General features: G+C 47.3%; 1 protein-coding gene across 1 annotated transcript in view; it reads right to left on the bottom strand.

Moving 5' to 3' along the window:
* Window positions 1-16314, bottom strand: part of LOC147124061 (organic cation/carnitine transporter 2-like) — an 81276-nt gene that overhangs the window by 11919 nt on the left and 53043 nt on the right. The window contains exons 9-11 of the mRNA XM_085980328.1: window positions 15079-15214; window positions 12131-12285; window positions 10541-10611 (exon numbers count right to left, since the gene is read on the bottom strand). Of these exons, the coding sequence (XP_085836454.1) occupies window positions 10586-10611; window positions 12131-12285; window positions 15079-15214 (317 nt within the window). The 3' untranslated portion in view covers window positions 10541-10585. The remainder of the gene's footprint in view (window positions 1-10540; window positions 10612-12130; window positions 12286-15078; window positions 15215-16314) is intronic.

Below are 16314 nucleotides of genomic sequence, written 5' to 3'. Positions count from 1 at the left end.
GCAGTCCTGGTACCCTTTTTTAGGTTGGTCCTAGCTGCACTGTAAGCCGCCGCGTCACCAGATTTAAATGCTGCGTCGCGTGCTTTCAACAGTGAGCCGACCTCTCCGTTCATCCAGGGTTTCTGGTTGGGGTATGTCCTGATATTTTTATGGGTTGTGACGACCTCGACGCAGCTGTTGATGTAGAATAGCACTGTGGATGCGTATTCCTCGATGTCATTATGGGCAAACATGCCCCAATCAGTGCGTTCGAAGCAGTCCTGAAGCTCCGATACTGCCCCCTCTGGCCATACTTTCACTGCTCTCACTGATGTTCTCCCTCTTTTGATGAGCGGTTTGTATGCCGGGGCTAGAAACAGGGAGAGGTGGTCAGACTTCCCAAGGTGGGGGCAGGGAATGGCCTTATAAGCGTCTACAATGCTCGTGTAGACTTGATCCAGTGTGTTCTCCCCTCTTGTGGGGCAGCAGACATTCTGGTGGAATTTCAGTAATACAGTTTTTAGGTTTATGTGATTGAAGTCCCCCGCGACGATAAAAGCTCCGTCTGGGTGCGCAGTTTGTTGTTCGCTGATGGCCCTGTAGAGGTCCTTCAGTGCTAGTTTGGCATTAGCGTGTGGTGGGATGTAGACCGCAGTGATGATAACAGCCGTGAATTCCCGAGGCAGGTAGAAGGGTCTGCACCTTACCATGAGGAATTCCAAATCAGCCGAGCAGGATCTATCAATTATCAGTGTTAGTGCACCAGGCATTGTTAGTGTAAATGCACAAACTGCCTCCCTTGCTCTTACCGGAGTCTGCAGTTCTGTCAGCGCGGAAGACCGTGCGTCCTCCTAGTTGGATGGTGGTGTCAGGGATGCCGTTGTTCAGCTAGGTCTCTGTGAAGATCATGGCGCAGCATTCCTTTGTCCTTTTCTGTGTGGAGAGATCCAGTTTGATCTCATCCATTTTGTTCTCCAGTGACCTGACGTTGGCCAGGAAAATACTTGGGAGGGAGTGTTTGTGTGGGGCCCTCTTCAGCCTGTTTTGGATGCCTGCCCTCTTACCCCGCTTCTGCTTGCGTTCTCTGCGCGGTCTACGCTGGCTTCCAGCTGGGGAAGGACGCCACGCTGGTCCCGGGGGTCGGGCGATGTCAGGAGGCAGATCGATGTCGCCGAGTGTAAGCTGCACGCAGTCGGCCCCAATGTCTAGGAGCGTCTGCCGGCTGTACGGTAGGTCAGCCTTTAACTCCCGAATCAGCAGAGTCCAGAAGAGACCCAGGAAGAGGGTGAAAACGCTCAGTCTCGGGAGAGACAAAGCCGCTGCGTCCGTGCGCGCCGCCATCTTGTAAAGGGAACATCGGGAACATCCTCCCCGCATCCACCCGCTCTAACCCCTTCACAATCTTATATGTTTCAATAAGATCGCCTCTCATTCTTCTGAACTCCAATGAGTAGAGTCCCAATCTACTCAACCTCTCCTCATATGTCCATCCCCTCATCCCCGGGATTAACCGAGTGAACCTTCTTTGTACTGACTCGAGAGCAAGTATGTCCTTTCTTAAGTATGGACACCAAAACTGTACGCAGTATTCCAGGTGCGGTCTCACCAATACCTTGTACAACTGAAGCAATACCTCCCTATTTTTATATTCTATCCCCCTAGCAATGAAAGCCAACATTCCATTGGCCTTCTTAATCACTTGCTGCACCTACATACTAACCTTTTGAGTTTCGTGCACCAGGACCCCCAGATCCCTTTGTACTTCAGTACTTTCCAGTTTCTTGCCATTAAGATAATAACTTGCTCTACGATTTTTCCTGCCAAAGTGCATAACCTCACACTTTCCAGTATTGTATTCCATCTGCCAAATCTCTGCCCACTTACTTAGCCTGTCTATGTCCCCTTGCAGGTTTTTTATGTCCTCCTCACTCACTACTTTCCCTCCCATCTTAGTATCATCTGCATACTTTGATATGTTACACTCGGTCCCCTCCTCCAAATCGTTAATATAGATTGTAAAGAGTTGGGGACCCAGCACTGACCCCTGCGGAACACCACTAGTTACTGATTGCCAGTCTGAGAATGAACCATTTATCCCAACTCTCTGCCTTCTGTTAGATAGCCAATCCTCTATCCATGCCAGAATATTACCCCCAATCCCGTGATTTTTTATCTTAAGCAATAATCTTTTGTGTGGCACCTTGTCAAATGCCTTTTGGAAGTCTAAATACACTACGTCCACTGGTTCCCCTTTATCCACCCTATATGTTACTTCCTCAAAGAACTCCACCAAATTTGTCAAACATGACTTCCCCTTCATAAAACCATGCTGACTTTGTCCTATTAAATTATGATTATCCAAATGTCCTGTTACTGTCTCCTTAATAATGGACTCCAAAATTTTACCGACCACAGATGTTAGGCTAACTGGTCTATAGTTTCCAGCCTTCTGTCTACTGCCCTTTTTAAATAAGCGTGTTACATTAGCAGTTTTCCAGTCTGCCGGGACCTTTGCCGAGTCCAGGGAGTTTTGGAAAATTATTACCAATGCATCCACAATCCCTACCGCCACTTCCCTCAAGACCCTAGGATGTAAGCCATCAGGTCCAGGTGATTTATTCGCCGTGAGTCCCATTATTTTACCGAGTACCACTTCCTTAGTGATTTTGATCGTGTTTAGCTCCTCCCCCCCTTTAGCCCCCTGTTTGTCCAGTGTTGGGATATTCTTAGTGTCTTCTACTGTAAAGCCTGATATAAAATATTAATTCAGTGTTTTTGCCATCTCCATATTTCCCACCATTAATTTCCCGGTCTCATCCTCTAAGGGACCAACATTTACTTTAGCCACCCTTTTTCTTTTTATATAACTATAAAAACTCTTACTATCTGTTTTTATATTTTTTGCTCATTTACTTTCATAATCTATCTTCCCTTTCTTAATCAATCTTTTTGTTATTTTTTGCTGTCTTTTAAAGTTTTCCCAATCCTCTATCCTCCCACTAGATTTGGCTACCTTATATGCCCTTGTTTTTAGTCGAATACTATCCTTAATTTCTTTACTTAGCCACGGATGGCTGTCTTTTCTTTTACACCCTTTTCTTCTCAGTGGAATATATATTTTTTGGAAGTTGTAAAATAACTCCTTAAATGTACACCACTGATCATGTATCGTCTTACCCTTTAATCTATTTTCCCAATCCACTCTACTCAATTCCGCTCTCATACCTTCATAGTCTCCTTTATTCAAGCTAAGCATGCTTGTTTGAGATCCAACCTTCTCACCCTCTAATTGAATATGGAATTCAACCATGTTATGGTCACTCATTCCAAGGGGATCCTTTACTAGGACATTTTCCCCACTACCGATGTCAGACTTACCGGTCTGCAATTCCCCATTTTCTCTCTACCACCTTTTTTGAATAGTGGGGTTGTGGCAGAGCCACCAAGGGTCTCAGAACAATTATTAATAATCCCTTTAACTACAGTATAGTGCAACCGCAGACTGCACCTTTAAACTATACTGTATGGTGTTTTCCTGCACTCCACGTGATGACGTGATGACGCTGCTCACATGACCACCAGTGGCTGCGAAGAACGTGATGACGTCATGACGTCAGCTTCCAGAATCTTCCAGTAGTCGTCGAGTGCCCAGCAAGCTGTATAGACCTTTATACCGTTTCTCCTGTAGTTTCCCTGCTAACTTCGTTGCTCATTAAAACCTGTTGATTTGATTCATCGAGTCGAATACATTATTCAGCTAGGAACCTCCGTTCCTACATTGGTGACCCCGATCTCGTCGGACAACTTTCGTCGAGGATGAACATGAACGCTGTAGCCCTTAAACTGCCGCAGTTCTGGGAACAGCAGCCAGCAGCATGGTTTTTCCAGGCAGAAGCACAGTTCGCTCTCCGGGAGGTCACAGCGGATGCGACCCATTATTCTTACGTGGTTGCCGCTCTCGACAATGCCACGGCCTCACGGGTCGTCAGCATCCTTGGAAGCCCACCGGAGGAGGGCAAGTATGAAGCGCTTAAAGCCCGTTTGCTACAGGTATTTGATCTTAATAAGTCGGAGCGGGCACGCAAGCTTATTTCCATGCCCGGCCTCGGGGACTCAAAACCGTCAGAGCTGATGAGTCAAATGCTCACGCTGTTGGGTGCGGAACCCCAATGCTTTTTATTCCGTGAGCTTTTCCTCTGCCAGCTACCCGAACCGGTTCAGGCGGCATTGGCCAACACAGCCATCACAGACGGTGCTGAACTCGCTGCAGAGGCAGACAAGATATTTACTGTTACTCAGCAAGGTTGTGCAGCCGCGAGGTGCTTTTCCCCCACGCGAGAGAAAACCAGCCCGCCCCCAGCAGGATGGTGCGCGTACCACGCCCGTTTTGGCGCCAAAGCTCGATGCTGTTGGCCTCCTTGCAGTTTCTCTCAAGAAAACAAACAAAAAAAAACTTCAACAAGCCCGCACCCTCCCGGACAGATGGCAAGGTTTAAAAAGCACAGCAAGTTGGTTATGGCGGCGGGCTCAGCGGGCAAACTCATTTACGTTACGGATTCCGTTACGGGCCGCCGGTTCCTGTGCGACACTGGCTCACAGTGCAGCATCCTCCCAGCTTCAAAGCTGGACCTACTATCTGGCAGCCAAGGGCCTTCCCTCGTGGCAGTAAATGGCGTGGCCATGCGTACGTTTGGGAAATGGATGGTCAACTTAACCTTCGCCGGTCAATGTTTTGTCTGCGACTTTATTACAGCCAAGGTCTCACAGGCCATCCTGGGGGCCGATTTTTTCTGCGCCAACAGTCTGCTGGTCAACGTCCAACACTGCCGCCTCATTAATCACAGATCACAGAAACCCCACAGTGCAGATAGAGGCCATTTCGGCCCATCGAGCCTGCACCGACACATATCCCACCCAATCCCCGTAACCCCTACACCAACACATATCCCACCCTATCCCTGGAACCCCATGTATTTAATCCCCCTAACACTAAGGGTCAATTTATCATAGCCAATCAACCTAACCCGCACATCTTTGGACTGTGGGAGGAAACCGGAGCACCCGGAGAAAACCCACGCAAACACGGGAAGAATGTGCAAACTCCACACATGCGTCCACTTTCCATGCAGTGCCCTGCCACCGCAGCACCGCCGTGTCCTGGTCGGTGGCCTGCGCGGTTCCGTCGCAAGACATCTTTACGCGCCTGCTCGGTGAATTCCCGGAGCTCACCAGGCCCTCTTTTTCAGCTACAAGCACACGGCACGGGGTGGAGCACCATATCTCCACGACCGGAGCACCAGTTTACGCTCGGGCGCGGCGATTAGAAGCCGGCAAGCTGGCAGCCGCAAAGGCTGAGTTCCAGACCATGGAGCGCCTCGGGATCATCCGGCATTCGGACAGCCCTTGGTCTTCCCCACTGCACATAGTCCCCAAACCAGGTGGCGGATGGCGACCTTGCGGGGATTACAGGCGCTTAAACGATGCCACGACACCGGACAGGTACCCTATTCCCCACATCCAAGATTTTTCAGCTCATCTGGCTGGAAACGCTATATTTTCTAAAGTGGATCTCATTCGTGGATATCACCAAGTTCCGGTGCACCCTCCAGACGTCCCCAGAACGGCAGTCATCACTCCGTTCGGCCTTTTTGAGTTCCTCCGCATGCCATTCGGTCTGAAAAATGCTGCTCAAGCATCCCAGCGTTTGATGGACTCTGTATTATGGGACCTACCCTTCATTTCACGACATCCTCATAGCCAGTAAGGATTCGACAGCTCACATGGCCCATTTACGTACACTTTTCGCCCGACTCAGCCAACACGGCCTTATTGTCAATCCGGCCAAATGCACGTTCGGAGTATCCTGCATTGATTTCCTGGGACACAGGATTACCCCAGAAGGCGCCGTCCCACTAGCCACCAAGGTAGAGGCAGTTACCGCATTCCCGCAGCCTCGCACGGTCAAACCCCTGCAAGAGTTCTTGGGGATGGTAAATTTTTATCATCGTTTCGTCCCCAAAGCAGCCCGGTTGATGCAACCGCTGTACGAAGCACTAAAGGGAAAGTCGGGCAAGGATGTTCGCACTTGGACACTGCAAATGGACCAGGCGTTCCGCGATACCAAGGCGGCGTTGGCAGACGCAACTATGCTGGCACACCCATGTCCGAGCGCGACGGTGGCCCTCACTACGGATGCCTCCGACTACGCCATCGGAGCAGTTCAAGAGCAATGGGTCGACGGGGGTTGGCAGCCGTTAGCCTTTTTCAGTCGCCAACTGCGCAAGAACGAGCAAAAGAATAGCACTTTTGACAGAGAGCTGCTAGCCCTGTTTTTGGCCATCAGGCATTTCCGTTTCCTCCTAGAAGGCTGCCCGTTCACCGCCTTCGTGGACCACAAGCCGCTCACCTTCGCCATGGCCAAAGCGGCGGAGCCTTGGTCAGCTCGGCAGCAGCGCCACCTCACGTTTATATCCGAATTCACGACGGATTTGCGGCACGTGTCGGGCAAGGATAATCTCGTGGCAGATTGCCTTTCCCGAGTCCCAGTCCAGGCAGTCCACCTGGGCATCGATTTCGTCGGACTGGCAAGGGATCAACTGGCAGACCCAGAGGTACAAGCGTTTAGGACCACGCCTTCCAGTTGGCAGGTTGCAGACGTGCCGTTTCAAGAGGCAGGAACCACACTCCTGTGCGACACATCCATGGGAGTGCCCCGGCCCATCGTGCCGGTCGAATGGCGCAAGAAGGTATTCCAGGCAATCCACGGGTTATCTCACCCAGGAATGCGGGCTTCTGAACGGCTAATGTCCCACAAGTTCGTTTGGAAAGGCATGCATCTGGACGTCCGGGACTGGACAAACAATTGCGTCGATTGACAAAAGTCCAAAGTTCACCGTCATGTCAAGGCCCCGCTGGCAAACTTCCCGGTGCCTGAGCGTCGTTTCGACCACGTTCACGTGGATTTAGTAGGCCCCCTTCCCGGGTCACGTGGATTCACACACCTCCTGACAGTCGTAGACCGGACCACCAGGTGGCCAGAGGCGATTCCATTGGCCACCACCACCGCAGCAGACGTAGCCAGGGCATTTCTTTCGTCGTGGGTAGCTCGGTTCGGGGTGCCATCGGACATCTCCTCGGACCGCGGTCCGCAATTCACCTCAGAGCTGTGGAACACAGTGGTACAAGGCCTGGGGACCAAGCTGCACCGTACCACCGCGTACCATCCGCAGGCGAATGGCCTGTGCGAAAGGTTTCATCGGTCCCTCAAAGCGTCCCTCTGTGCCAGCCTGCGTGGACCCAACTGAGTGGATAGGCTCCCATGGGTGATGCTAGGCCTCTGGACAGCACCAAAGGAGGATCTTCAGTCATCATCGGCTGAGCTGGTTTATGGCCAGACACTCAGAGTGCCAGGTGACTTCCTACCTCCACACACCGAACCATGGTCTGCAACTCAACAGCTCCTACTGCATCAGGAGGCGGCTAGGAATTTCCGGCCCATACCAACCTCGCAGCACGACCTGCAGAGGCCTCACGTTCCGACAGAGCTCATGAGTTCTGACTATGTCTTTATTCGGCAAGACGGTCACAGAGACCCACTCAAGCCGCCGTATACCGGACCCTTTCGTGTCATCTCATCAGGGGAAAAGTTCTTCACAGTCGAAGTCGGTGGAAAGTCTGATACTGTTTCTGTCGACCGGCTCAAACCAGCCCACCTGGATCGGACTGAGCCTGTCGTGGCTGCCCAACCGCCTCGCCGTGGCCGACCGCCGTTAGCCACCAGACCAGCTGTGCATCAACCCTCCGTTGAACAGCCTGATTCGACCTCCGACGCACCTGCACCTCTGACCACCATTTCTGCCTTGCCCAAGACACCGCTTCTGTCGCAATCCGGCACTGGTTCTTCGAATAACGCCCTGTTTCCACTGCCTGAGATTCGCCGCCGTTCGACCAGGATCATTAAGCCTCCTACTCAGTTGACAATGTCTGTTAAAGTGGATTCTGGGGGGGCGCCTGTGGCAGAGCCACCAAGGGTCTCAGAACAATTATTAATAATCCCTTTAACTACAGTATAGTGCAACCGTGGACTGCACCTTTAAACTGTACTGTATGGTGTTTTCCTGCACTCCACGTGATGACGTCACGACGCTGCTCACGTGACCACCAGTGGCGCGAAGAACGTGATGACGTCATGACGTCAGCTTCCAGAATCTTCCAGTAGTCATCGAGTGCCCAGCAAGCTGTATAGACCTGTATACCGTTTCTCCTGTAGTTTCCCTGCTAACTTCGTTGCTCATTAAAACCTGTTGATTTGATTCATCGAGTCGAATACATTATTCAGCTAGGAACCTCCGTTCCTACAGGGTAACATTAGCTACCCTCCAATCCATGGGTACTGTTCCAGATTCCATCGAATGTTGGAAGATGATCAGCAATGCATCTACTAATTCTAGGGCCACTTCCTTAAGTACCCTAGGATGTAGATTATCAGGCCCTGGGGATTTATCGGCCTTCAATCCCATCAATTTCCCTAACACCATTTCCCTACAAATACTGATTTCTTTCAGTTCCTCCCTTTCATCAGACCCTATGTTCCCTGACATCTCTGGGAGGTTAATTGTGTCCTCCTTTGTGAGCACAGAACAAAAATATGTACATTGGGGAGACCAAACGCAGATTGGGTGACCGCTTTGCGGAACACCTCCGTTCAGTCCATAAGGGTGACCCCGAGCTTCCGGTCGCCTGTCATTTTAATTCACCGCTCCATTCCCACTCGGACCTCACCGTCCTTGGCCTCTTGTATTGTTCCACGGAAGCTCAACGTAAACTCGAGGAACAGCACCTCATCTTCCGATTAGGCAGTCTGCAGCCTTCCGGACTCAATATCGAGTTCAACAATTTCAGATCATAAGCTCGGCCCCCATTTCATTTTCTCTTGTAATTGTTCCACTCCTTTCCCCCCCCCCCCCCCTTTCCTTTTGTTTCTCTCTCACACCTGGCAGCTATCTCTTGCCCTGCCAGTACACTTTACACCGAATCCCAGCCTATTACTATCTCGTCTAGCTTCTAATCTCTTTTACTTCTTTTGTTTCTTTTATTCTTTTGTCCGATCGCAGCCCTGCCTCCGATCTAGTTTCTTTTCTTTTCAGTTTTGAAGAAGGGTCCAACCCGAAATGTCAACTCAAATTTCTCTCCACGGATGTTGCCTGACCTGCTGAGTTTTTCCAGCATTTTCTGTTGTTATTTCGGATTTCCAACATCTGCAGTATTTTGCTATCATCCCCCAAAAATATGTATTTAATTGGTCTGCCATTTCTTTGTTCCCCATTATAAATTCCCCTGATTCTGACTGCAAGGGACATATGCTTGACTTCACCAATCTTTTTCTCTTCACCTATCGATAAAAGCTTTTACAGTCAGTTTTTATGTTCCCTGAAAGCTTACTCTCACATTCTATTTTCCCCTTCTTAATTAATCCCTTTGTCCTCCTTTGTTGAATCCTAAACTGCTCCCAATCCTCAGGTTTACTGCTTTTTCTGGCCAATTTATATGTCCTCTCCTTGGATCTTATGCTATCCCTAATTTCCCTTGTTAGCCACGGTTGAGTCACCTTTTTTGTTTTATTTTTATATACCAAACTGGGATGAACAAATTCTGTAGTTCATCCATGCGGTCTTTGAATGTTTGCCATTGCCTATCCACCGTCAACCCTTTGAGTGACATCCTCCAATCAATCCTACCCAACTCGCACCTCAGACCATCGTAGTTTCCTTTATTTAAATTCAGGACCCTAGTCTCTGAGTCAACTACTTCATTCTCCATCTTAATGAAGAATTCTATCATATTATGATCGCTCCGACCCAAGGGGGCTCGTACAACAAGATTGCTAATTAATCCTTTCAAGTTACATAATACCCAGTCTAAGACGGCCTGATCTCTGGTTGGTTCCTCGACATATTGGTCCAGGAAACCATCCCGTAAACACGCCAGGAATTCCTCCTTCACAGTATTGTTACTAATTTGGTTAGCCCAATCTATATGTAGATTAAAGTCACCCATGATGACTGCTGTGCCCTTATTGCATGCTTCTCTAATTTCCCTTTTAATGCCATCCCCAAACTCCGCATTACTGTTTGGAGGTCTATATACCACTCCCACTACATAGCGCGCCTGCCGTTGTGCTGTGGGCCCGTGTGAGATTCTGATCCTGGGCTTCCTCCAGTTGTTGGTGTGCAGTGCTCGCGTATCCCAGGGGCGCAGTTAGTTCGCAGCGCCCCCTGGGATCACGTGGGCCATGGGGAGCCAATCAAGGAAGACCTGTCAAATCTACGAATAGAGATCGGCCCCAAAACATAAGTAAAACTTCAAATACATTTTTTTTAAATCACATTTTTAAATAACTAGAAATTACATAAATTAACTATTTTAAACAAAAATTTAAATTTTTGAAAAAATTAATTAAAATTTTTAACGGGGCTAAAAATAAACTTACCTCTCTTTAAAGTGTTTTAAAATGATAAACCTGTGGAAAAAATGTTTTAATGTTACTTAATTAACCTCTTACCTTGTTAAAAGCAAGCCTTGCACCTGCCTTTTCCACGCGCAGCTGCTAGGGACTTACTCGCATGGAGAAACCTGTAAAAAAAACAGAAGTTCCAGGTCTACGCGCTGCCTCTCCGGCACACATTTGATGTCTGAACCCTTTCCTTCAAGGGAACGGAAGTTCAGGTTTCCAGTGCATGTGCAGTGCATGCGCGAAACTGGCACTTCTGTTGGCCTTACGGGTGAGTACACAGCACGTACTCACCTGTGGGGACCTGAATTTCTGGCCAATTAGCATGGATAGAGAATTGGCTAACTAACAGAAAGCAGAGAGTTGGTATAAATGGGGCATTTTCCGGTTGGCAAACGGTAACTAGTGGGGTGCCACAGGGATCGGTGCTGGGGCCTCAACTATTTACAATCTACATTAATGACTTGGATGAAGGGACCGAGTGTAATGTAGCCAAGTTTGCGGATGATACAAAGATGGGTGGGAAAGCAAGTTGTGCAGCGGACTCAAAGAATCTGCAAAGGGATATAGACAGGCTAAGTGAGTGGGCAAACATTTAGCAGATGGAGTATAATGCGGGAAAGTGCGAGGTTATCCACTTTGGCAGGAAAAATAAAAAAGCTAATTATTATTTAAATGGAGAGAGATTAGAAAATGAATCAGTTCACAGGGACCTGGGGGTCCTTGTGCATGAAACACAAAAAGTTAGCATGCAGGTACAGCAAATAATCAAAAAGGCAAATGGAATGTTGGCCTTTATTTCAAAGGGGTTGGAGTATAAAAGCAGGGAAGTCCTGCTACAACTGTACAGGGTATTGGTGAGACCACACCTTGAGTACTGCGTACAGTTTTGGTCTCCTCATTTAAGGAAGGATATACTTGCATTGGAAGCAGTTCAGAGACGATTCACTAGATTAATTCCAGAGATGAGGGGATTGACTTACGAGGAAAAGTTGAGCAGGCTGGGCCTATACTCATTGGAATTTAGAAGAATGAGAGGTGATCTTATTGAAACATATAAGATACTGAGGGGGCTTGACAAGGTAGATGCAGAGAGAATGTTTTCCCTCGTGGGGAAATGTAGAATGTGGGGGCACAGTTTTAGAATAATGGGTCGCCCTTTTAGAACTGAGATGAGGAGGAATTTCTTCTCTCAGAGGGTCATAAGTCTGTGGAATTCTCTGCCCAGAGAGCTGTGGAGGCTGGGTCATTAAATACGTTTAAGGTGGAGATAGACAGATTTTTGCAAGATAAGGGAGCGAAGGGTTACGGGGAGCGGGCAGGGAAGTGGCTTTGAGACCAAGATCAGCCATGATCTTATTGAATGGATAAATCCAATAGGGAAATAAGGAAAAAATTTCATTACCCAGAGAGTGGTTAGAATGTGGAACTTACTACCACAGGAAGTGGTTGAGGCAAATAGCTTTGATGCTTTCAAAAGGAAACTAGATAAGCACATGAGAGAAAAAGGCTTGAGGGGCCAAGTGGCCTATTGCTGCTCCTATTTCTTATGTTCTTATGTACCGTCATATCTTTATGTAATGGAGTGGGGTGGGGGGGGGGGGGGACGGGTGGAAGAATAAAGAAAAATGAGAAAACTACCTGCATTTGTTGAAGTAGGTACTAGTTTCATTGCATAATATTGTCCGGCTGTGGAGGTAGGTGAGGAAGAGACACCATCCTGAGGGTGGTTGTCCTGCTGTGCAGTTGTCTGGAAGGATTGAGTGCAGCGGTGCAGTTTGACAGAGGTGCAGCAGCTTCAAAAAGGAAACAGTCTGAATATATTTTGCAGTTAAAATCTATTAATTCATGCCACACTGTAGGTTTGCTTTGACATTTTTAAGTTTTGTAGACCCGTTAGATAATGTTACCAGACACCCACTTTTGTTTGCTTTTTCTCTTTGTCAATATATATTTTTAAAGGCAACAGCTAACTTGTTATGATGACAATCTATGTTATGTTTTAGTAATATACTTTCTCTTCTCCCCCTTTCCTTTATTATTACATAGAATTATGTAGGATATATAGCACAGATTGAGGCCATTCAGCCCAGCTAGTCTGTGCTGGTCTCTATACTCCCCATGAGTCTCCTCCTATTCCATCTACCTCATCTCAGACTTTCAGCATATCTTTCTATTCCTTTTTCTCTCATGTGCTTATCTAGTTTCCTTTTGAAAGCATCAAAGCTATTTGCCTCAACCACTTCCTGTGGTAGTAAGTTCCACATTCTAACCACTCTCTGGGTAATGAAATTTTTTCCTTATTTCCCTATTGGATTTATTAGTAACTATCTTGTATTGATGGTCCCTAGTTTTGGATTCTCCCACAAGTGAAAACAGTCTCTCCACATCTACCCTGTCCAACCCATTCATAATTTTAAAGACCTCTATCAGGTCTCCTCTAAGTCTTCTCTTTTCTAAAGAAAAAAGCCCCAACCTGTTCAATCTTTCCCGATAGCTATAATCTCTCAGTTCTGGTACCATCCTTGTAACACATTTTGCACTTTCTCCAGTGCTTCTATGTCCTTTTTATAGCATGGAGACCAGAACTGTGCACAGCACTCTAAGTGCGGCCTGTCCAAGGTCATAGAGTCATAGGCCTAGAAATTGGGTTGGAGCGCCAAAGTGGCGCAAAAGTCGGCTAAGCGCAAGATTTAGCGCAGCGATCGGTGTGATACCGATCGCCAGAAATTCAGTTTCAGTGCCCCTCAAGGGACACGGGGCGAGGCTCGAGGCGCTCCACGTCCCTCTTAGGGCGCTGAAACTGATTATCGCAGCGCAACGTGCCGCAGCGCCACATGCTGCGGCACGGCACGCTGCGGTACTACAGGCCTTCCTCCCACTGTTAAGGGGGAGGTGCCTGCAACAGCGTGATCCCCGATCGCGAGTGCCGGCAAATGAGCCCGGCACCAAGGAGAAGTGCCGGGCTCTCAGGAAACAGCCGGCAATGCCGCGGGGGGGGGGGGGCGGTGCGGTAAGGAGGCCGGGGACGGAGGTGCTGGCAGGCGGCCGCCGAAAAAGCGGCCGCCCCGCACCTCCACCTTAACTTGCGCCACTGCCGGCACAGTAAGGCCCCGTGAACCGGGCGCAGGTAGCGAGCGGCGCAACTGCGGCGTTCGCTACCAAATATCGCGAACAGGGCACGAATGGGGCGCTGCGCACACCGATGACGTCATCGGCGGTGGCGCAGCGCAAATGCCTAATGCCACCATTAGCGCCCCTACTGAATATTGCCGGAGACGCAGCCAGTGGCGCTACAGCCACTGACTGCCTCTTTAGGCGCTAACAGGTGGCGCTACTCACCCAATTTCTCCCCCATAGTCATAACCGCACAGAAGGAGACCATTCAGCCCATCGAGTCCGTGCCAGCTCTCTGTAGAGCAATCCAGTCAATTCCATTCCCCCGCTATAATAGATTAATGTAACTTCACTACCTTTGATGTCTATACCGCTAGAAACAAATCCCAGTGGTTTGTTGGTATTTTTAATTGCTTTGCTGACCTGTGATGCTGCTTTTAATGATTTGTTTACCTGTATCCCTAGATCCCTTTGATCTCCTACCCCATTCAGTTTTTTATTTTCTAAGGTGTAGGTTATGTTTCTGTTTTTCTTACCAAAGTTCACCACCTCACATTTATCTAAGTTAAAGTTTATTTACCACTTAACTGCCCAGTCTGCAAGTTTTCTAATGTCTTCTTGTATTATGTTGCATTCTTCCTCTGTGTTAGCTATACCTCCCAGTTTGGTATCATCTGAACATTTTAATATTGAGTTACTTATTCCTAAATACAAATCATTAATGTAAATTATGAATAAAAGTGGTCCTGGCACTGATCCTTGTGGAGCACTGCTTTCTACCTTCCTCCAATCTGAATAACTACCCTTTACTGCTACTCTCTGCTTTCTATTTTTTAGCCAATTTACTATCCATTCAGCTATTTGTCCCCTGACTCTACATGCCCTAACCTTTGGTACCTTATCAAAATCCAAGTATATGACATCTTCTACATTACCCTTGTCTACTCTTTCCATTATCTCTTCAAAGAATTCTATCAGGTTAGTTAAGCATGAATTAGCCTTTCGTAATCCATGCTGACTTTTTAAAAAATTATATTTTCTGTCTCTAGATGCTCTTCTATCACTTCTTTTAGTATAGATTCCAGTATCTACGCTATTCTACTCCTTTGTAAATGTTGTTCATCTGTAATTTCTTCCTGTTTTGATGAAGGGTTCATATCTGAAACATTAATTAAAAGCCTCTGACTTCATTTCAATGGAGCCGATGTGGAATGTACAGCTGGTGAGCGAAGAGTAAACCAAGGTCGGGCCTGCGTCCCACTTGTGTACAGGGGCAACTGTCTCCAACCTGCCCAGATGTTCTGCTGGTCTTTTTCTCACTTGACTTGCCTAACCAGTTTATATTTTTTACCACTGCCTATTTTCATTATTCGCAAGGATATAGCTTCTTCTCCAGCCCATCTAAAAAGTCAGCACAATGGCTGTCAGGCCTAAACTTATCGAAACACCTATTCTTCACACCATAGACTTACCATCTCATTGGTTGCATTTGCTGAATTGTCTCTGGGAGAGGCAGGTCATGGGTTTCAGGCATAAATAAGCTAAATAATCCAGCTGTTACCATTAAAGTGCCCATTAAAATGAAGGCCAAAATATTACTGTACGCAACTAAAAACAGAAAGAGACAATATTAGAACTAAGGTGAAGCTTCAGTATGTTGTTTTCTGAATTCTGTTTTCTCAATCATAATATAAAAAGTTCATGATATAATCACAGAAATTATAGCATAGAGGGAAATAAAATATTAGTCTTGATCTAACAGTGATCCATTCTGAAATAACTGTATAATAACAGGCACTTATAGATAAATGTAACCCACACAAAAATGATCTTATATCATTTTTCTATTGGCTCAAGTCTGTTATCAATTGTAATGAAAATGGAAAGTGCCAACAACTGGCAATTCCTGTGCTGTTCAACAAAACTGGAAGGGCATATTTGGGACTTGGAAAGCGCACTATCCTGAGCTGCTGTCTAACCCAACAGGCTGTAGCAAGGACCCATCTGTATGAAGGTCAGAAAAACTGCTGGCGTGTACTGCACAGGTAGGAGGTTTTAATGAACAAGTTCAATGAAGAAATTGGACTCAGCACTGCATCGCCGAGTTAATCACAGAGAAGCCGGAATGGATGGTTCTGGCGCTGAATTCCTAAATGCTGCTGTAAGCGAGTAGAGGAAGAACATCAATGGTCTTGGTAAACAGTGCCAGGAACCACCGTCCCATACTGGAGCTACCCTTGTGAAGACAGCGAGTAGGATTCTCTTTGAGGTACGCATACCCTCGATGTTCCAGCGAATAATTGTGGAAGGGGGATCCTAGTGAGTGCAAAAACTATTGAGGCATCTCACTTGATATTTATAAAGCAGTTATTGTCATGGCATATATAATCAAATGCTTTAGTAGCTGTAATGGAATCAAAAGGGAACAGACGGGATTCTCCTCTCATGAGAAATGTGAAGGATAATGTCATGTGTTGAGATTTTTACCTATTGGCCTTATGTTTTTCTTACGGTTAATTTTTATTATGATGTTGCTGTTAAGTTAAATTTGATTCACAAAGGGTTAGTCACCAGAAACACACAAGCTATCTGGGATGGCGTTTAGAGTAGATTAACTGGAATACCAGCCATCTCAGAATGTGTCTCTGGTATATCTTATCGGTTGGAGATCATGGTGGAAAAGGTCATTAGCACATCCCATTGATGTT

The sequence above is a fragment of the Somniosus microcephalus genome, chromosome 1 (assembly GCF_052327205.1).
Source record: "Somniosus microcephalus isolate GS21.2 chromosome 1, FLI_Smic_1.0, whole genome shotgun sequence".
NCBI lineage: Eukaryota > Metazoa > Chordata > Chondrichthyes > Squaliformes > Somniosidae > Somniosus > Somniosus microcephalus.
This window is presented reverse-complemented; position numbering and strand designations above follow the sequence as displayed.